Source organism: Nannospalax galili, unplaced genomic scaffold, assembly GCF_000622305.1.
Source record: "Nannospalax galili isolate Female #2095 unplaced genomic scaffold, S.galili_v1.0 scaffold324, whole genome shotgun sequence".
Taxonomy (NCBI): Eukaryota; Metazoa; Chordata; class Mammalia; order Rodentia; family Spalacidae; genus Nannospalax; species Nannospalax galili.
In genome coordinates, this window is record NW_008353027.1 from 5113544 (window position 1) to 5136032 (window position 22489).

The 22489-nt window shown below is 39.7% G+C and overlaps 1 protein-coding gene and 1 pseudogene across 6 annotated transcripts in view; one reads left to right on the top strand and one right to left on the bottom strand.

The window, feature by feature from the left end:
- The window catches only part of Pdss2 (decaprenyl diphosphate synthase subunit 2), a 305129-nt gene that overhangs the window by 92013 nt on the left and 190627 nt on the right, over positions 1-22489 (bottom strand). For 5 of the 6 annotated variants that reach the window (XR_003846627.1, XR_003846629.1, XR_003846630.1 and 2 more), the window contains one exon: positions 1285-1359. Coding sequence is in view for 2 of the 6 variants with exons in the window: in XM_008850309.3 (XP_008848531.1) it covers positions 1285-1332 (48 nt within the window). In the remaining 4 variants the exon portion in view is untranslated. Of the gene's footprint in view, positions 1-1283; positions 1360-22489 lie in introns of those variants that run through there. The other variant, XM_029554637.1, reaches the window with a different exon arrangement.
- LOC108491665 lies at positions 18052-18410 on the top strand (annotated as a pseudogene).

Genomic DNA, 22489 nt, shown 5'->3' on the forward strand with positions numbered 1-22489 from the left:
GATCTAGAATTAGACTCAGTCTCTCTCTCTCTCTCTCTCTCTCTCAACTTTTGTGAAGATGGAATGAAGAAACAAGTCAATCATTTACCACAGTGTTGTTTGCTTAGCTATCATCATCTTCATATTATGTACAAGGCAACTGTCTATGAGTAGAACTAGACCAGAAATCACCCTTTCATCATTTGTTATGAACTCTGTCATAGCAGAGAATCACCCTTGTCTTTGAAAAATCTTTCAAATAGGGTTTACTGAAGCATTGTGGTCCCATGTCTTGTGAGGTCCCCACATACCAACATGTTGTTTAGGTGAGGTTAGATGTGCCTCTTGGGGACTGTGGTTCCATGACTCAAATGTCAGCAGATATCCAAGGTACAGTTCTTCATATTTTAGTAACCACTATCTGAACATTGCACTGTCCCTAGGTTAAACTTCAGATTTAAAACTTTTCATCTAGGTTGCTCATGTCCTGTGTCTCACTTCTAGTAAAATTTGTCTTTCTTTTTTTCAAATGGAAGTATTAATACTTAGGATGTACATGCATGCGTATTTTTTTTCTAATTTGCAGTGAGTGAAATACAGAGGTTAAGGAAGTTAGAATAATGAAACAGGGAGAGAGGAGTCCCTTCTAACAGTAGATGCCATGGTAAATGATGGTGGTGGTCAATGAAGCACTTCCTTCACATCTAATCTCCCACTGAAATGAAATAACTGCATTTTAAGGAAATAAAACCTAACCTTTCTTGAGATGACCTGTTAAATGAGTCAAAAAGCCTTAATTCTAGACCTATAAAATTAATCAAAATAATCCAGCTGTACAACTGTCTTAGTTTTAGCACAGAGAATTTAATGATAACAGTGAAATCCTGAACCTTGGCTATAAAAGATACTTCTCTACCACTTTCCTGATAGTCGTGCTCTTGAGCTCATTGTCCACTCTACTGGGACGCAGAGCTCCCTTTTTCTGGGCCCAACCCCTCAGAATAAGCTATCTCTTCTGTAAGTCCCTTTGTGACTGTGCTACCTGCCAGCCAGCAGTGTCCTGGTGTCCTTTGGGCTGCTGCAGACTGAACAGCCTGAGATTCTAGCCAGAAGATAAGAGGTTGCTTTAATTGGCTAAATCTCTTATGTACTAAGCATATGGCCATGAATTTGTAGCCAAAATACCAATTAAAAAAGAAAAAGTCACGTGCAGTTGAAACACAAAACAAGAATGAAAGTTCTGCTCTTCAATTCTAGTTTTACCATCAGCGCTTAACCGAATACAGTGAGTCGGAAATTTGTTACCCTGGCTGAAGTAGAATTTTCCTGGTACACTCCTTGCACCAACTCCATAAGAGCACTCCCTAGAAGTTCCAGGACCTAAAAAAGCAAGAAAAAAGAATTAAAAGGAACAATTTTAAAATGCAGCTCCATTTTTTCTTTTTTTAACGTCAGAATGCTTCAGAAGGCTCAGTAGCAATGCAGGGTTTGTGCTTGACAGGAAAATTGAAGTTATGTGGAAAGATCCTGGCAAATGGCATTGTCAACCTGAATTTTAAAGCTGTGTTACATGTTTTCCAGTCATATTTTAAGTAAAATAAAAAGCCCTATAAAACAGCATTTAATCAATATACATAAAAATCTAGTAACCATTATGTAGACCAGGCTGGCCTTGGAACTCACAAAGATCTGCCTGCCTCTGCCTCCCAAGTGCTGGGATTAAAGGTATGAGTCACCACACCTGGCTATATAAGGTATCTTTTTAAATTTATTTTTTATTAGCATTTTAATTGAATTTTTGTGATTTCCATACAACACAATTTGATGACATTTATATCCCCTCTCCCATCCACCCTGCCCATTACCCCTCGCCTCATTTCAATGTACTCTCTCTCTGTATAATAAAGCCTATAGTCTATCTTGAATCCCCATATGTTCTCCAGTGTGGATCCATCCACTGGAGCTTGCATAGGACTTGTGTATGCTGTCACCATTATATAAGGTATCTTAATTCAAGAGGATAAAACAGGCTGGAGAGATGGCTCTCAGGTTAAGAGCACTGGCTGTTCTTGTAGAAGACCCAGGTACAAATCCCAGCACTCACATGATGGCTAACAACTGCCTGTAGCAATGCCCTCTTCTGACCTCTGAGGACACTGCATGACATGGGTGCACTTATACACATGCAAGCAATACACTCATACACAAAAAATAAAAATAATAAAGAAAAATTTTAAAGTAGTATAATTGATAGTATTCAATGCAATTCAAGTAAGAATTCCTCAAAGACATCTCATCTGCTTAAGTAGTCTTAATATTGGTATATTTAACTTCCTACATTATACGGTCCTGTATCTGAATTCTACTCTTTGTTTCCTCAAATTTAGCTAAGTTCTGACTGAGTTAAAGGATTTTGTTTCAGGTTTTATCGTTACTATAATTGAAGACATTATTAAGTCAATAGGTATAGACGCAAACAAGAAGACACTTTAATCTCAGGTAACTTGCATTTAATAGGCATTTTCTTAGAGGCAAACGACATTTGAAGAAAGACTTGCTTTAAAATTTTAAGACATAAACATTTATCTCTAACTTTCTATTTACATTTATATTGCATAAAACTGCTGATACTGAAATTTAGCTGATTAAAAGCATTTTTTTTCTAGCTCTGCAGATGGGTTAATTTGTAAGACACATGGAAAATCACACTGTCCTTTAGGTAACTAAATACTTAAAAAAATATTATAGCCATATGAGCTGCAGGGGAACTGGAAAGACAATGATCCTACAGTGTTATCAGATGTGTTGAGTTATTTAAGTGGGGAAGAGAGAAAAATGAATGGATTTTTTTTTTCCTGAAGGTATCAGATAAGCCCTTTTCCAAATCTAGAAGGACTGAATATCACCAATAGGTCTATGAAAGAATGTAACTAAATGCACAACAACAGATTGGATTACAGTTTATACAAGCAACATCCCAAGATCCCCCTAGTGGCTGGACACATAATACAAACCAATCATTCACTAGAAATGTTATGGTTTAAAATAGTTTGAGCTCTGAGACCAACACCAGCAATGTGAAGAGGGATTTTCAAAGAGAAAGTCCAACATAAAATGTCAAAATGATTGTACGAACTTTTAACAGCAGATCAGGCTCTGGATAACCCTGAAATTCCATACCAGGCAGAAGCAACAAAAACATTCTGTTCTCTCTTATTTCTTAATGCAATTAGCAAATATAGGCAGACCTGACTTGGAAGTTCATAATTTTAAAATGACCTATACTTAAAAGTGGCCATATTCAACATAGCCATGAAATCAAGAAAGGAAAAAGATGAGTTAACAAGTGGAGGAGGGGAGATTATGGAAAACAGGAACAGCCTGCAGGAGTTGACTTGGTCTTGAGCTGACTTTCCCAGTACATACAGAAATCCCTTTTCTTTGACTGAAATGTTAATTTAAAAAAATCAAACCAAGATCAGGTGTGGTGGCAAAGGCTTTTAATCTCAGCACTTGGGAGGCAGAGGCAGGTGAATCTCTGTGAGATTAAGGCCAGCCTGGTCTACAGGCCAGCTGGGGCTACAGGGAGACCCTGTCTCAAAAGACCAAACAAAGAAAATTTTAAATCAAATTTTTGTTTATTTCATACAGAACATCTTAATCAACTTTATACCTCCTTCCCCATTGGCATTCACCAAGAACGCCCCCCCCCCAAATTCATACATTTTGTCATTTGTGATAAGGCCTATCATGTGAAGTTAGGGTTCCCAGATATCCCTCAGTGCAAGTTTATTCACTGAGATCTAGTCAACCTATCTAGAGTCCCTCCCTTTAAGAAGATCAGCTCTTCCTCACCCAGCAGTAATCAGCTACCAATAATTCTTCAACTAAGATTGGGGCCTGCTGTCTATTTCCACAGTTCTGTGCTGGATTTTGGTCTGCATGAGTTTGCATGGGTCCTTGTGCATGCTGACACCATTGCTGTAGGTTTATATGAGAAGGGTCCCAGGAGCCTGTAAGACTCTATTTCCATAGCAATAACTTCTCTTAATCACTGAGCCATTTCTCTAGCTTCAACCTCAGATTCTTGAGGAATGATTTGTTTAAGCCACAAAAAGTGCTATTGTAGCTTGGGGTGGTGGTGCAGCTTTTAAATCCCAGTACTTTGGAGACAGAGGTAGTCCAGACTGTAAGATAATGGTCTGCCTGGTCTACATAGTGAGTTCTAGGCCAGCTGGGGCTATAGGGAGACCTTGTCTAAAAAAGATGAAAAAAAAAGGACTGGAGAGATGGCTCAGCATTTAAGAGTACTGGCAGAGGACGAAGGTTCAGTTCCCAATGCATTCACATGGCGGCTAACAACTGTCCATAACTCCAGTTCCAGGGGAATCCAACACTCTCTTCTTAACTCTACAGGCATTTCACTACTTGGGTACACTTACATATATGCAGGCAATAAATACACTCATACACATAAAGAAAAAATATTACTAGTGAAGGACCGGCAAGATGGCTCAGCAGGTAAAGATGCTTGCCACCAAGCTTATAACTTAACTTCAATCCCTGGATCCACATAGTAGAAGGAGAGAGATGATGACTCCTGCAAATTGTCCTCTGACTTTATAGTGCGCACGCATGTGCATGCGTGCCTCTGTGTGTGTGTGTGTGTGTGTGTGTGTGTGTGTGTGTAACTTAAATTAAAAAAAAAGTCTAAGTGATGGAAGTTGGAGAATAGAGGACTTAAAAGTCAAAACTTCTGACATTTCTCTCTGGGCTCCTTGATGCTCTAGACAAGAACAACCTTGAAAAAGATTCAAGGACTTTTGTTCTTTAGGCCCAGAGCAAGCAAAGACTTTTTCCTAGAAAAAGAAGTATCTCAATGTAGCTGCCTTTGGAAGCCCAATGGAAAAGCAAACTGCAAAAGAATGAAGTAGAGTACTAAGAGCCAGAGGATCTCGATTCTGTTTCAGGGCCTATTACAAATTTTTCTAGTGAGATTTGAGGTAAATCAATTCAGGGTTCTGATTTTCTTCAAATATAAGATGAAGGGAGGTTTAAAAGATGATTTTGTTAGACTCTCTTCTAGCTAAAAAAAGTCTGTTAGAAATGCAAATCTTAGCATATATAATCAGGCAAGGCATTAGTGACTTTTGCATTGCTCTGGTGCCAAAGTACTTGACAGAAACAACTTGAAGAAGAAAAGATTTATTTTGGCTTATGGTTCCAGAGGGTTTGGTCCATAATTGCTTGGTGCCATGTGCTTAAGTAGAACATTATGACTGTAGGAGCATGTGGAAAGGACAGAATGTAAATGACAGCAATCAGGAAGCAGAAAGACAGGAAGCAGCCAGGGGCCTGGGATAATATACCTTTAAAGGGGGGCTGGAAAGATGGCTCAGCGATTAAGAGCACTGGCTGCTCTTGCAGAGGACCCAAGTTTGGTCCCCAGCACCCACTTGGCAGCTAAGAACTGTCTGTCACTCCAGTTCCAGGGAATTTGAACCCCTCTTCTGACCTCCGTGGGTATTGCATGACATGGGTGCACTTATATACATGGAAGCAATACACTCACCCATACACATAAAGTAAAAATAATAAATGAAATATTTTAAAAATATATACCTTTAGTCGGGCGTGGTGGCACACGCCTGTAGTCCCAGCACTTGGGAGGCAGAGGCAGGTGGATCTCTGTGAGTTCAAGGCCAGCCTGGCCTACATTAGTCGTAGGAATGTGTGACAGAGGTCATGTGTGCTTGTGTGGCCTGTCAGGAAGCAGTGAGAGGTCAGAATAGGGCTTGGTCTACAACCTTCAAAACTCCTTTAAATGACCTACTTCCTCTAGCTAGGCCCCACTTCCCAAAGTTTCCAGAATGTCCCCAAATAGTGCCACCAGCTAGAGACCAAGCACCTATAACATGATGCTTGGGAGACATTTCAGATTCAAATAATAACAGCACATATAAACTTGAAAGAAGTTTTGTGTATAAACTTGGATCGAAGCTTTGCACATACTATTATTATTGCATATATTTTTGAACTTCCTTTTTCCTTATGCTGCATTTTTATCTGTCATCTTGACATGGACCTATCGTTCTAAACTCTTATTATTTGCATGTTTTTTTTTCTTTTTGGTGATACTGGGGATTGAATCCAGGGCTTCATACATGCTAGGCACCATTGAGTTGTACCTCAATCATCCTCTTACTTTATTTTAAATTAAAATATATATATATATATATATGAATAAGTGTTTTGCCTGGATGTATATAAGTGGTCCATATGCACACCTGTTTCCCTGCATAAGCCAGAAGAGGGCATCAGATCCTCTAGAATTGGAGTTACAGACAGTTGTAAGCCATCATGTGGACGCTAGGAATCCAAACCCAGGCCCTCTGCAGCAAACCCAGGTTCTCTGCAGGAGCATCAAGTTTTCTTAACCACTGAGCCATCTCTCCACAACCCCACGCTTAGTTTTTATCTTGAGGCATACCAGGCTGGTCTTGAACTCACTATATAGGCCAGGTAGGCCTTGAAATTGTAATCCTGCTTTAACTTTCTGAGTATTTGGGATGGCAGGCTTATACCGCAAGGCCTGGCTCAATTCTACTGATTACTTTCTCTGTGAAAATTTCTGGATCCACCTCTTTTGGATCTAAGTCCTAGAATGACAATAAAACCATTTTCATTAAAAACATTACAACTCATGGCCTTGTTTGCTAGCTAGCAAAAAAGTCCAAGTTGAGTTAGTTAAAGACAACTTGGCTGGGTGTAGTGATGCACACTTTAGATTCCAGCACCAGGAGGCAGATCTCTGTGAGTTTGAGGCCAGCCTGGTTTACATAGTGAGTTCCAGGCCAGCTGGGGCTACATAGTGAGACCCTGTCTCAAAACAGAAAAAAAAGCAGTATGGCTGGGACTGTGCATGTAGCTTAGTGGTAGAGGGCTTGCTTAGCATGAATAAGACTATGGACACCACAAGAAGAGGAAAAAAAAAAAAAAAAAGCAAAAGACAACATTTCTAAGTTCTGATTCTTGAAAGGCTCCAATATTTGGAATAATCATAGGTACTGGATTTAGAATGTTATTAAGCTAAACTGTCAAGGAGCATCAAACAAATTAAGTAACTAAATGACTTCCATCTCTAACCAGTAAATATGAAGATTTAGAAGAGAATCTAAGTGAGTGGTCTATATTTTTATTTAAAAATATCTTAGATTTTTAAAATTATTTTATGTGTATGAGTGCATTGCCTGCATGTATATAAATGTCCATGAAGGTCAGAAAAGGGTATTGGATCCCCTGGAGCTGGAGTTATGCAAGGTTGTTAGCTGCATGGGTGCTGGGAACTGAACATGGGTTCTCTGCAAGAGCAGTCAGTAGCTCTTAACTGCCAAACCATCTCTCCAGACCCAATAAGGATATTTTCATTATATACATTGCATGTTAAATGTATTCCTCTCATGTTCTCTCCCCTTCCCTTCTTCCCTCCTGTCAGTCCCCTTTATTTTCTCAGATAGCTTTGCTTTTACTTTTATGTCATATATACATACATGATTTTACGTTATCTATACAGAATCTAGGAACCATATATGAGAAGACATATAGCATTTGCATTTGTCTTCTGAGACTGGCTTAATTTCTTTAACATGATTATCTTGAATTGCACCTATTATCCTGCAAATGACATAACTTCATTCTTTTTTTCTTTTTTTTTTTTTCGTCTTTTTGAGACAGGGTCTCCTTGTAGCCCCAGATGTCCTGGAACTCACTATGTAGACCAGGCTGGCCTCGATCTCACAAAGATCCGCTTGCCTTGCCTCCCAAGTGCTGGGATTAAAGGTGTGTGCCACCACGCCCAGCACAGCTTCGTTCTTTGTGACTCTGTATTTATACATTTCCTTTATCCATTTCTCTTTGGTAGACAGGTTTTAGGCCAGTTCAACTTATGTAGTGACTTGTAGGCCAACCAGGGCTACATAGTGATATCTGACTCAAAAAAGAAAAGAAAAAACTATAATGAATTGACTGATGTTGGTTTTTTGATCTCAATATACAGCCCAGGCTGGCCTTGAATTCACCTGCTTAAGCTTCCTGGGTGCCAGGATTAGACATATGCACCACCCACCCTGGCTACTGCAGTGTATTACTTAAATGGTTAATTTAGAGGACAAATTTTAGCAATCTCAAGTGAACACACAATTGCTTTATTCTTTATCTTTTGGCAAAGGTAACTACAATTACTTTTTTTTTTAACTAAAAAACTAAGATCATGACTACCCTCACAAAAGGATTGATTAAGACTTGTGCTATAATAAACTGTCTTCCAAAAAAAAAAAAAAAAGAAATTGAGTAAAGTAGAGGGTGATCGGAGAAAAGCAATGACCCAAAAGAAAACAAAAAACAATTTTCACACTGCTGTACAGAGATGTCTATAAAATATTCTTAAAGAAAAAAGTTATTGGGGCTAGAGAGATGGCTTACTGGTTAAGAGTACTGGCTGCTCTTGCAGAAGACCTGGGTTCAAATTCCAGCACCTACATAGCAGCTAACAACTGTTCATAACTCCCGTTCTAGGGGATCTGACACCCTCTTCTGACCTCTTTGGGCACTGTACAACATGGGTGTACCTACGTACATGCAGGCAACACACTCATATACATATAATAAAAATAATTTAAAAAAAAAGCTATTCACAAAACAGAATAATATGACAGGCAGGGTCTCCCTGTAGCGCCAGCTGGCCTAGAATTCACTATGTAGACCAGGCTGGCCTTGAACTCACAGAGATCCGCCTGCCTCTGCCTCCCAAGTGCTGGGACTAAAGGAATGCTCCATCATGCCTGGCTCATGACAGGCATTTTAAAAACAAAATGAGGTTGGTATATGTGCATTTGATACTCAAAGAAAAAAATCTGAAAGGAAAAACAAAATAACAATGATAATGTATACATATAGGATCGTCCTCTGGACGAGCAGACAGTGCTCTTAACTACTGAGCCATCTCTCCAGCCCCTAGAAGATTTTTAATAAAAAAAATTTCAACCTTTCTGAATTGCTTACATATGTAATGGTTAAGTTTACAATGGCTTAAATAGATTACATATTATTACCACCCCTCTTTTATTATGTTGCTTTTACAAGAAGCCTTTTTTTTTCCCCCATTGGGGATGGGGTGGGGCTGGAAGTGGTGGGGACCAGCACACTTTTGTTTTTATTCTCTAAGAGGCTTCAAGCTGAGTTATACCCATCTGACAGGTGGACTGGATTCAAGAATACTGTGGCTATTTAATCGGTGTACCATACCAGTTAGGATTAAAAGTTAAAAGCAAAATACAACTAAATCTTTAGGAAAAAGTAACTTATAATGTGGTTCAAGTAAAGCTCAATAGGCTGAGGTGATATAATGTGATATAATTGTATTTAATTCACTTTAAGAGGGCTATTGAATAATTTGATGAATGTTGGGGACCCCTGCTGTTTGGGTCGCAGTCTCTCCATGTCCAGATAGCCCAAGGGGCTCGACGTTTTTATGCAGAGACTCCCCTTTCCAGCAGGGCGTCTCCTACTCTCTTCCTGACTCACCTTTGAAGTGGCCGCCACAGATACATGACCTCTGGCATAGAAACTCCCAGGTTTTTCCTATGTGATAATCAGGCATTGTCTGACAGCCTGATTGAAGCCCACCGCCACATGTAAATAAAGCATCCTAGGAGCACCTATCAACTGAGGCTTTTGCTACTGCCTCCACACTATAAATCTTCTGGTTTCACCCCAATAAAGCGAAGCTGTATCACTGAACTTGTCTGGAGCTGTATTCTGTGTTACCAGCCTGTGATTCAGTCTTCCTGGAGGGGGCTGTCCTTCCGTCAACAACCACTCCGGAAGATCTTGCTTTCGCCGTTCCTGCACCTCCCCTCGTGATCCGGTGGCCAACGGATTGAGTGCACAGAGGGAGCGTCCAGCAGCTTGGCACAGAACCCGCCCGGCAGCTGGCAGCAACCCGCCGAGCGGCCAGCGCCCGGTGCGGCCCGCCGACCTGCAGACTCACCTGCACTTCCCGAGCAGCCGCGGAGAGCCAGAGACCCGCCCAGTAGTGCCGGCCGCGAAACCGTGCCCGCAAGACGCACACAGCAACAGATGAAAATTGTGGTCATTACAGATGTACAATGTTTAATAAATTTATTCTTGAAAGATTTTTGAATTTATTTATTTGTTATTTATATTATTTATTATTATGTGGGTGCATGATGTGTGAGTGTGGACATGTGTGCACAGCATGCACATGGAAGCCAGAGAATAAAACTGTGGAGTCAGTTCTCTCCTTCCACATTTACATGGATTCTGGGGATTGAACTCAGGTTACCAGGCTTGCATGGCAAGCACTTTTACCCACTGAGCCACCTCACTGGCCTTTGAAAGGTTATTTTAATGATAATTTTTACTACCTTTATTACAGTGTGCACTAACAACATGGAATCCATCACTCTATTTAGGAGGTGTGTGAACACAGAACATCTCAGCCTTTACTACTAACAGCTGCTAGCAAAGAAAACAGTTGTGTGTGCACATCTTCAGTGTTGATGGCATTAATCACACACAATTTATTGGACTCCTCACTCCTCTTCAGTGAAAAACAGATAGCAATGTATGAAGCAATAGCAAAGGTAAGAGCAAAGGAAAAGTAAATTTTCCAGGTTGGGATGTAGCTCAGTTGATAGAGTGCTTACCTAGTATCAGGGACCTGGGTTCAACCTCCAGCACTGTATAAACCAGGTGTAAGGTAATACATGTCTGTAATCCCTGCATTTGAGGTATAGGGACAAGGATCAGAAATTCAAGGTCATCCTTGGGGAGTTATAAGTTAGCTTGGGCAATATGAGATCATGCCTCAAAAACAAAAAACAAAAACCAACCCCCTCAAACAACAACAAAAAATCCAACCCAAAACCCTAGTAAATTTCACATATATTTTATGAGAAAAAAAAATGGTGCAATTCCCAGCAACCACATGGCGACTAACAACCACCCATAACTCCAGTTCCAACGCCCTCTTCTGACCCCTTTGGGCATTGCACAACAAGAATGTACCTACTTACATGCAGGGAATACACTCATACACACAAAATTAAAAAAAAAAAAAAAATAGCCGGGTGTGTGGATCTCTGTGAGTTCAAGGACAGCCTGGTCCACAAAGGGAGTTCCAGGCCAGCTGGGGCTAAAGGGAGATCCTATCTCAAAAAGACCCCCCCCCCCCCAAAAAAATAGAGACAGATAGAGGGAGCTAATGGTTACCAGAGCAGTGCGTGCCACTCTTTAGTTCTTAGCACAAATAAAGGACAGGGTGTGTGAGAAACTAAGTAAAAGGTGGAAAAATTTGCATCACCAAGGTGAGGCAGAGAGGGCCTGGGTAAAGAGACCAATAATAACTGATATATGTAAGGCACTTTATCATGTACAAACTGGGTTCAATCAAACTGTCTTGTTCCAGGTGGTTTCAGTCCCTAGTGCTCAGCCAGAGCTTCCAGGCTGGCAGCCTCACCAGGGCAGTGACCTCTGAAGAACATGGGGAGCAGTAACTGTGGCCAAATAAGGGGGAAAATCTACTCAGCCACCACCTGGGCACAAACAGCCCAGATGAGCCCTATTCTGCATGCTGATTAATATAAATGAGTGGCTTTGATATAGCCATCGATGAAGTGTATGAAAGAAGGCTCTTCACTCCTTCCTATCAGACCACCACCAGGTTTAATGAAGACAATGATGAAAGGTCTGCTGCAATGAACACACCGCTAACTCACAGGAGTTCTGGAGGGAGCTTCGAAATTGGCTGTTTAAAAGGGAGCCTTTTCAGTGCTGCCAAATGTGTAAGGCCTTACATTTTTGTGGGAGGGATGACAATCTGTTCTACTGAGCTGGAAGTTCTTTCTGGCTAAGGAGAGACAGCAGAAAGAAATGGCACTATCAATAGGACAGGTGCAGCAAAAACTAAGCAAATTGATAATTTTCATTTTTAATTTAGAGCAGCTGATACATTGGTTTATAAACTCCTGCTAATATTTGTCAAAAGGCCTTTGGAAAAATTCAGTTAACTAAACAAAAGTATAAAATCACAGCAGATACAATTTGAAATAGGCCCACAAGTTCAGGAAAATAGCCTGAGTACAAAATGTTGAGATTTAATTCTATATCAGCTAGTGCATTTATTGCATAAATGCTTGCTGATAGCCTATTATGTGGCTGGCACTGTACTCATAAAACTAGTCTCACTAGGTCTTGTTTAAATTCCTTTATTAAGGGCCAGCAAGATAGCTCACAGGTAAAGCACTCATTACCATGCCTGACTACCCAAGATCCCCACATGGTGGAAGGAGAGAACCAACTCTTGCAAGTTCTTCTCTAACTTCCATACTGCATCATGCCACCCACATGCATGTGTGCACACATACATGCACACAGAATAAATAAAAGCAAAAAATTGCTTTAACCGATTTGAATGTTTGTGATTAAAATACTACTATGGAATCATGTCTAAATGAATACTGTTAAGCAAATTTATTGCATTTTACATACTTCATAATGTATTTTTATTATACTAGTTCATTTCAATGGAAACACTGTCTAGATACAGATGAGCTGAAAGACTTCAGTCCATCTTTGGGCTTCATTTTACTCACCTAGGAAAGAGGTTTTATCAACAATAAGCTCCAAGATTAGACATTCCTTAAATTTATAGTTCTATAGGCTTATTATTCTTTTTTCTGAGAGAGGGCCTTTCTACTCTGTAGCCTAGGCTGGCTTCAAACTTGTGACAGCTGTCCTGAATCGACCTCCTGAATGTTGTGATTATAGGCATGAGCCACCACCTCTAGTATATCTTAAAATTAACAATTTCTAATATAGCTAGTTACCTAAAACCATGGGTTTTAGTAGCAATTAAAAAGCAATTCTTAAAAAAAAAAAAAAAAAAGAAAAGAAACAATCCTAGGGGCTAGAGAGATGTCTCAGCAGTTAAGAACACTGTCTTCTCTTGCAGAGGTCTGGGTCCTTGACTTCAGTTCCAAGGGATCCAATGTCCTCTTCTGGCCTCTGTGGTCACCAAGCACATACATGGTACACTTGCATACACACAGACAAAATACTCATACTCAGTGTATTGGGCACTCAGTGGCACTATTACATATTGGTCTTACTTACAAGATAATTATACGTGCATTTCAGTGATTTGCCCATTTTCTTTCAATGTGTCTGAAAAATCTCCACATTGCTTATAGCACTTCTTCACCACTAGGTTCTTCTCAATGATGGCTGAAAGCTGGTTGGAACACTGCTTTGTACAAGTGTCTTTTTTAAAAGTGTAACCCCACAATAAAGCTTACACTTAAATCCTGACACAGTACATGTACACATGCAAATATGTTTCATAAAACAAAAATTTTCATAAAACAAAAAAGTTTCAGTTTGTCTCTATTTTGTATTCCACTTTGCAAAGTGTTGATGGTGATTCATTAAACTGATTTCCCTTTCATCAATGAACAGGATGGTTTGAAACATTCTCTTGTAGAACTCTTGGTCAGTCATCTAAGTTGTACATGAAGCCCCCTAAATTTCTGACAAGTAGTTTAAACATGCTTTTTTGTTTGTTTTTTTGAGACAGGATCTCATGCTGCCCTTGCTGGCCTGGAAATCACTATGAGGCAGTGGATGATTTTGAACTTCTGATCCTCCTGCTTCCACCTCCCAAATGCTGGGATCATAAACCTAAGTCACCATGCCTCGCTAATCCTGTACATTTAAATCACTGATGTTTCCTAATCTTAGCTTTAATTCTGGTAGACTCATGGAAATAACCTTGCTTAGATAACATTTGGCTAAAAAGGGCTAAAATTTTCAGTAATTGCCTAGGCTTCAAGAATAGATCTTGAAGTTCTAGGAGTGTCATGCCTTTTGGATAAGACTTTCTAGCCCAATCAGTTCTTCCTATCAATTCTTCAAGTTGGGCCATGCTAAAAGGCAGATATTCATAATTCAAAGGCATCCCTAGGTTTGTACTTTAAAGGCATGACTCACATGCACTAAAATCCACAGACCTATGGAAAACTATAACTGTATTTCTCCCAAATACCTTTACAGCTCTTCAAAAATCCATGATTCAATGGAATTCTAAAACAACTGGCTCTCCTCGTACTGTGCTCCAAAAAATGAGCTAATCTTTCTCTTCCCTCTTTCAAAAAGATAAAAAAGTAGTAGTCTTGGATTAAATAAGGGTTATCCCACGGGTGAGAAATTCTTCAGACCATTAAGCTATACAACCGGAATTTTCTTGGAGAAATGGTGAATTGAACCCAGTGTCTTGTGCAGGCTAAGCCCATACATACACACACTATTACCCCAGTCCTACAACTGGCTTTTTTGTTTTTGTTTTTTTGTTTTGCTTTTCAAGACACAGTCTTGCTATGTAACCCTTGGCTGGTCTGGAACTTATATGTTGCCCAGGCTATCCTCGAACTCACAGATATCCTCTTACTAGGATTGCAAGAGTGTGCCACCATACACTCCTCCCATGGTGCTCAAGATAGAGTTTATTAGAGTAATAAGGGATGCAAATGGGCAGTGCCTAAAGGGATCAAAGCGGAGGAAAACACTGCTCTGGCATGAGACTGGTTAGACAGACCATTATACAATTGACTTTTAAATTATACCTTCACTGCTTAGCACAACGCACATAAAATATATTGTTGTGTTGCCAATACCATTCTAATATGTGGATTAGCTGCATGACTTATAACCATTTAAAAATAAATTTGAACAATTGTCACTTTGAAGACACCATTTTGAGAAATTTATATTTGCCTATTACTAAATGTTTTTTAAAAGTTCTCAAACACATCAAGCCATATGAGTTTCTCCATATAAATCCATTGTGAAGAATGATTTTTGGGACTGCAGAGATGGCTCAGTGGATAAGAATGCGGCTGAAATATTAATTTCAATGGGGGAATCTGTCCTTTAAAAATCAAAGATTAGCCAGACATGGTGGTGCACACCTTTAACCTTAGCACTTGAGAGACAGAGGAGGTGGATCTCTTAAGTTGGGACTACACAGTGAGTTCCAGGCCAGCTGGAGCTATAGGGAGACCCGGCCTCAAAAAGACCAAACAGGGGCTAGAGAGATGGCTCAGCGGTTAAGAACACTGAATGTTCTTGCAGAAGACCCTGGTTCGAATCCCAGCATCCACATGGCAGCTAACAACTGTCTGTAACTCCAGTTCCAGGGGATCTGACAGTCTCTTCTGTTCTCCAAGGGCATTGCATGACACGGGTGCACTTACCTACATGCAGGCAATACACGCATACACATGAAAAAAATAAAAATAATAAGATATTTTTTTAAAAAAAGACCAACCAAACAAACAAACAAATAAAAATCAAAGATTAGGCATATAATGTTTGGTGTTTCCTGGTTTCTGGCTGACTGACTTACTATTCAGAATGAAAATAGCCTCAGAACAAAGACAGTTAAAGATGTCCAGCTGGGTGGGGTGGCAGAAACCTAGAACTTCAATACTTGGGATGTTGAAGCAGGAGGATGGCAAGTTTGAGGGGAGCCTGAGCTACACAGCAAAATCCTGTTCCCCAAAATGAAACAAACAGAAAAGAATGAAAAAAGATATTAAACTGTATAAATCACAACAAACAATTGAATTTGTTTTCTAAAATGTTTAAAAAGAAACTTCCTTGGTACATCCATACTTTATAACAATCCCACTTTAATGTTTTCACAGTTTACAATATCAGAAAAGACCTCGGGGTCAGGCATTTGTCAGCTAATGACCTGCTGGACTAATGGCCTTCAGCTTTGCCTTGGGCACACAACAACTCCAGCAGGTCATTAGCTGCCAGAAGGGCTTTCCCCAGTCACTATTACTAAATAAATAAAATTTGCTCCTGGGCTTAGGCTCTACAAGCCATCTTTGGCTTGTAGTAAGTTTTTTTCCCTGAGTATTTACAACTCTAATAGATTTAATGATGGAAATACTAAGACCACAATTTATCAACACAACTGAGCTATACGTGACTATTAATAAAAAGCGGTCACAGTAGATCCCTTTGAATACTCTTAAGATTTCTTTTTGTCTATTGTGGTAGAATTCAGAGCTGGTGCAACAGAGCAGGCATCTGATTACTGCACTACAGACTGGAACTGCATCTGCAAGTCAGTTGTTTGGAGCTTGTACCACATTTTCCCAACAAAACAAGGTTAGAAAAAGGTGGCCTACAAAAGCTTGGTTAGTTCATAATGTTAGAAATGCCATCCACTTGTAATTAAAAATAGATTACTACAAAATCATACTCTTAGAATATTTGCAATTAAATTACATAGAGGGGAACCAAACAGGAAATATTTGTTAAATTATCTTTAAGTGTTAACAGTTAAAGGGAAATTTGATAATTCTTAATAAGAGGATGAGGATATATACACATGTTCTGTGCTAGGATTACTTCATTTCTAACTATAATTATCCCCCACAGGCTTTTTTTTTTTTTTTTTTTAAAGATTTTGAGACAGGGTCTCATGTAGACCAAGCTGGCTTTAAACCTGTTATATAGTGGGGAATGACCTTAAACTCATGATCCTTGCTTGCTTCCACTTCCCAAATGTGAGAATTATAGGTATGCATCATTGTGCCTTAATTTCCCCTTAAATTTTTTTTTCATCATTTGTGTGTGTGTGTGTGTGTGTGTGTGTGTGTGTGATAGAGGAAGAGTGTGCATCACAGAGCACAGGTGGAGGTCAGAGAACAACTTTTGGTTCATGGGTCCTGGGGATCAAACTCAGATTCAGGTCACCTGGCTTGCGTGGGACGTGCCTTCACCCACTGAGCCACCTTAATGGCTTCTTTTTCTTTACTAAGCTTTACTCTGTTGGTTAGCAACTACAAGCAGAGGTTCTTGACTTATTTTTATCTCTTGAAAAAAAGCAAGGAGAAGGAAAAATGAATTACTTTTTGTTGAAATAATAAATGAGAGAAGGAAATGGACTTTAAAAGGATATGTGTGCATTTTGGAGATTGGTTGAGGGAAGACTGTGTTGTAAGACAAAAAGACAGGGGCACCACATACAGGCCTGTGGGGATGAGGAACGGACAGGTGGAGGTAAGAGATGCCAGATGAGGCAGTTAAGGATGCTCATTACCTTTATGTAAGCTCCCAACTCGGAAAGTTTCCTAAGCAAGATAGTTAGAAGGCAAAAGAAGAGTAAGGAACGATTCAACTTGGAAAATAGGTTCTTTCCTCCTCCTAGCATTGGAGAAATAACAGTTTTTGTCAATGAAAATGGAGGGAGGCAAAGTTGATTAATTTAATTAAAATTGATGTCTAGAAAGTAGAGAATGCGATTTATAAAACTGACACAGCTAAATATGTAAGATTACTATAACAAGGCTGGGGATGTAGTTCAGTCAGCAGAGTGTTTGCCTAGCATGCACAGAGCCCTGGGTTCAAGTCACATAAAACTGGGTGTAGGGCTAGAGAGATGGCTCAGAGGTTAAGAACACTGGTTGTAGAAGAGCCGGGTTCAAATCCCAGCACCCACATGGCAGCTAATAACTGTCCATAACTCCAGTTCCAGGGGATCTACAGGCTCTTCTGTCCTCTGTGGGCATTGGATGACATGGGTGCATTTACCTATATGCAGGCAATACACACATACACATAAAAGTATAACTCCCCCCCCCCCGAAAACAACTAGGTATAGTGGTACAGGCCTGTAATACCAGCACTTGGAAAGTGGAAGCAGGAAGATCAGGAGTTCATGGTCATCCTCAAGTCTAGCCTGTGCTATGTGAAACTATTATCTTAAAAAAAATTGCAATAGTATGGCCAATCATGACACGTGTAGGGGCAGCTCTACATATTTTACAATATGCACTTCTGTAGAATACATGCTTGTTTGTTTTCTTGAGAGGCTAAAAGGTATTAATTCAATAACTGCTAAATGTGGTGGCACACAACTATGATCTCAGCACTCAAGAAGTTGAGGCAGAAGGATCAAGAGTTCAAGGTCAGCTCTTAATGGTCCAGCATTTGACATACTGTCATAGGCTTTCCTACAACACAGCCTCTAACAAAACTAGGCTGTCCCGAACCCCTGGTAACAGGATTGTTTACCAAGAAGGTTGGGAAAAGACCAAAATCTGTGTGTGGTGTGTGTGTCCGGGCAGACTTCGAGGGGTTTGTGCTGTGAGACCTAAAGTCCTCATGAGATTGTCCAAAACAAAAAAACACGTCAGCAGGGCCTATGGTGGTTCTATGTGTGCTAAATGTGTTCGTGACAGGATCAAGTGTGCTTTCCTTATTGCGGAGCAGAAAATTGTTGTGAAAGTGTTGAAGGCACAAGCACAGAGTCAGAAAGAGAAATAACCATGAGGCTTTTCTAAGTAATAAAAACCACAGCTTGTTCTATGGCTTAAAAAAAAAAAAAAAAGAGTTCAGATATAATAAGTTGCTTGAGCTACATGAGACATTGTCTTTAAAAAGTCCCCACCCCCGTGGAAAAAAAATTCAGTAATATCTACAAGTAAAATATGCTAGCAAAGCTATAAACACATATTGTCACAATAATGCCCATTTTAGACTGTTTCCCCCCTGGATTCTGGGGACCAAACCTAGGGCCTGCAAATGTTCCACCATTGAGCTAGATCTCCAACTTTAATAATGCCATTTTAGGGCTGGAGAGATGGCTCAGCGGTTAAGAACACTGACTGTTCTTGTAGAAGACCTGGCTTTGAATCCCAGCACCCACATGGCAGCTAACAACTGTCCATAACTCCAGTTCCAGGGGATCCAACGGCTTCTTCTGCCCTCCGCGGGCATTGCACAACATGGGTGCACTTACTTACGTGCAGGCAGTACACGAATACACATAAAATTAAAAAAATGAATAAAATTTTTTTTTTAAATGCCATTTTAGGGGCTGGAGAGATGGCTTAGCAGTTAAGAATACTGACTGCTCTTGCAGAGAACCCAGGTTCGATTCCCAGCACCCACATGGTGTTTACGAACCATCCTTAACTTCAGAGTTCCAGGGGAGACCTGCACAGCATTGCATGACATGGATGTACTCACATACATGCAGGCAATACACTCTTACACATAAAAATAATAAATTAAAAAATGCCATTTATTTATTAATATTTTAAAAATTGATATTAAAATGTAAAGGACACTTTTAAATGCATATGATGGAGAAAAACAAAGTTTATATCATAAACTATGTTTTTAGATTTCACCTTCTTTTTTTGACAAGGTCTCCTGTAGACCCAGTCTGCCTGGAACTCACTATGTAGACCAAGATAGCCCCCATCTCACAGAGATATGCCTACCTCCGCCTCCTGAGTGCTGGGATTAAAGGTGTGGGTCATTATGCCCAGGATTAGATTTCACTTTTGACATAAATAGAAAGCAAAATTAATATAACACAAACAAAACCCTAATAGCAGCCTGTTTATTAAAATAGATAGGCTGGGGATATGGCTTTGTCAGTGCCTGCCATGCAAGATTATGACCTGGACTTGGATGCCTAGCACATGTAAAAGCCTGGTGTGGCAGTGCAGGCCTGTAACCCCAGCACAAGAGAGGTGGAGACAGGAGAATCCCTGGGGCTCGCTGGTCAGCTAGTCTAGCCAATTGCTGAGCTCTGGGTTTAATAGGAAACCCTTTTGCAAAAAATTAGGCAGTGGCTGGGCATGGTGGCACACCCTGTTAGTCCTACCACTTGGAAGACAGAGACAGATGGATCTCTGTGAGTAACCTCTAGCCTCCACACGCATATGCACATGTACCCGACCCACACATGTACACACCACATGCATATGTGCACATACATATATAAACACATATAAACACCACATACACAAATATATAGTGTAAGATGCATATGCATAAATTGAGCATATTTACACAAACAAAATTCTCCCTCGTAAACAACATATTTATGCCTGTAGGAAGACAAAGTTAACATAAGGAAATACATCAACTCTATAAGGAGTACATCTGTGCTACCAGTTACTTAGAACTATAAATCACTAATGCTTAATAACCTCCAGGAGCGACATCATGACAACACTCTTGGGTGTCAGACAAGACCCAGGCTGATTCTCAGACTCTCATCTGATGTATAGCAGCAGGTCCATTAAACAAAAATGATTACAAAGAAAAAAAAGTAACAATATAAATTTATTTCTTTAAATGCTAGGCTTATCACTATATACGTAAAATAAAGACTTTAAAATTTAAAAAAAAAACATGAAAAGAAGCAATCAAAATAGTCTGATTTGAACTTTGGCTTAATCTTAAAATATAAATGTAGTCTAAATAAATATGGGGACCAAACAAAGAAAATCTATGATGGCTAGCTAAAATTTAAATGTTTAGTGAGATGGTTCAACGGTTAAGTGCACTTACTGCTCTTGCAGAGCACGGGGCTTCTGTTTCTAGTACCCACATGGCAGCTAACAACCTCCTGCAACTCCAGTTGCAGGGGATCCAATGACCTCTCTGGCCTTTTCGGGCTCTTGCACACATGTGGTACATAGAAACTCAGGCTCACATACATACATAAATAAAAATAAATAAATCTTTAAAAATTACAGTGCTTGTGCCAGGCGTGGTAGCACACGCCTTTAATCCCAGCACTTGGGAGGGAGAGGCAGGTGGATTTCTGTGAGTTTGAGGTCAACTTGGTCTACACAGTGAGTTCCAGGACAGCTGGGGCTGCAAAGAGACTCTGCCTCAAAAAAACAAAAAAAATTACAGTGCTTTTCTGTTTTATTCCCCCTCCCCTCAATTATTTAACATGTCTCTGTGATGCTAAAATGCTAAAATTTTAGATTCTGGCATGACCACATGCCTACAGCATTATAGCATATTCTACATGAACACAATATAGAACTATGTCAATGGAGTGAGGGTGTTTATGGCTTTAAAAGCCAGAGTTATTTTATTCCAGGTCTTTATATAGTGAAGTGCTAAAATAAAAAGTTTCATAATTGAAAATGAATGAAAATCCAAGCAGTAATTTTTTTTGTTGCTGTTGTCTTTTTGAGATTGGGTCTCTCTGCAGCCCCAGGTGGCCTGGAACTCACTAAATAGACCAGGCATGCCTCTGCCTCCCAAGTGCTGGGATTAGAGGCATGTGCCAACCACACCTGGCTTGAAGCATCAATTTAAAAAAAATATATTTTATTTATTATTTTATGTGTATGTGTGTATCGCCTGTGTGTAGGTAAGTACACCGTGTCATGCAATGCCCATGGAGGATAGAGGCTCTCAGATCCCATGGAACTGGAGTTACAGAGAGTTGTTAGCTGTCATGTGGGTGCTAGGATTCGAACATGGGTATTCTGCAAAAACAACCACTGTTCTTAACCACTGAGCCATCTCTCCAGCCCTGAAGCATTATTTTTTAAAGTCACTCTTGAATTCAAAATCTTAATTTGCACTTGTGACTCCAGCTATAATAGTAAGAAGATGATTGCCAGAGGATTACTATACCAATTTATATATTCAGAAACATTTAAAAATTTAAGTGTTACCTAAGGCAATTTTACCTTGAAGACCCCCAATATCTTTTGGGAAAAGCTGAAGGGAGAACAACTGACTGTCCTAATTTTAACCTTGGCAATTATAAAATAGCTCTGAATTTTACCGCCTGCAGAAACTTTCAGCTAATAGTCTGTCCCTGGAGAGGCACAAATAAACATATCATATAGCTACTCATACAAGAATCCAGTACAAAAAAATGGGAGAGTGATAGGATGAATAATTCATAAAATATCAAAATTGCCGCAAATATGCCAACTTTAGTTATCAAGTTAATACATACCTTTAAAAAAACTAAAAACCAAAAACCAGGCTGTCACTATGAAAAAGAGTGACGTATTACAGACAGAACTTCTGTATTAAGCTTTGCCTGCCCTCCCGCTGCTGTGGTGTCTATTTATGTTGCTTTTGCTGACCAATTAATTTTTTCTTATAAAAGGAAACTAAAACATCTATTAAATAGAATCGAACTATACCAAGATATTAACCATATTTAGAGATAAGAAAACAATATAGTCCAAAGAAATAGTTATTGCCACCTCTTCCCCTACCCCCAAACAATTGATAAACCAAGCAAATGGTAGTGTTATACTTAATCAATTTGGGTTTCTAGAAGTCTCATTTAGTAAAATAAATCCTCTGCTAAGATACTAACTTTCCTTTAAACAGTAGATGAAAATAACTGGTTTTGAATATGGGAGATGTGCTTTATCATAGAGAATTCTTGACTTATAAGCATGTCACATATCTCCTACTCCTCACTTTAAAATACTGTTCCCAGCTGGGCGTGGTGGTGCATGCCTTTAATCCCAGCACTTGTGAGGCAGAGGCAGGTGGATCTTTGTGAGTTTGAGGCCAGCCTGGTCTATATAGTGAGTTCCAGGATAGCTGGGGCTACAGGGAGACCCTG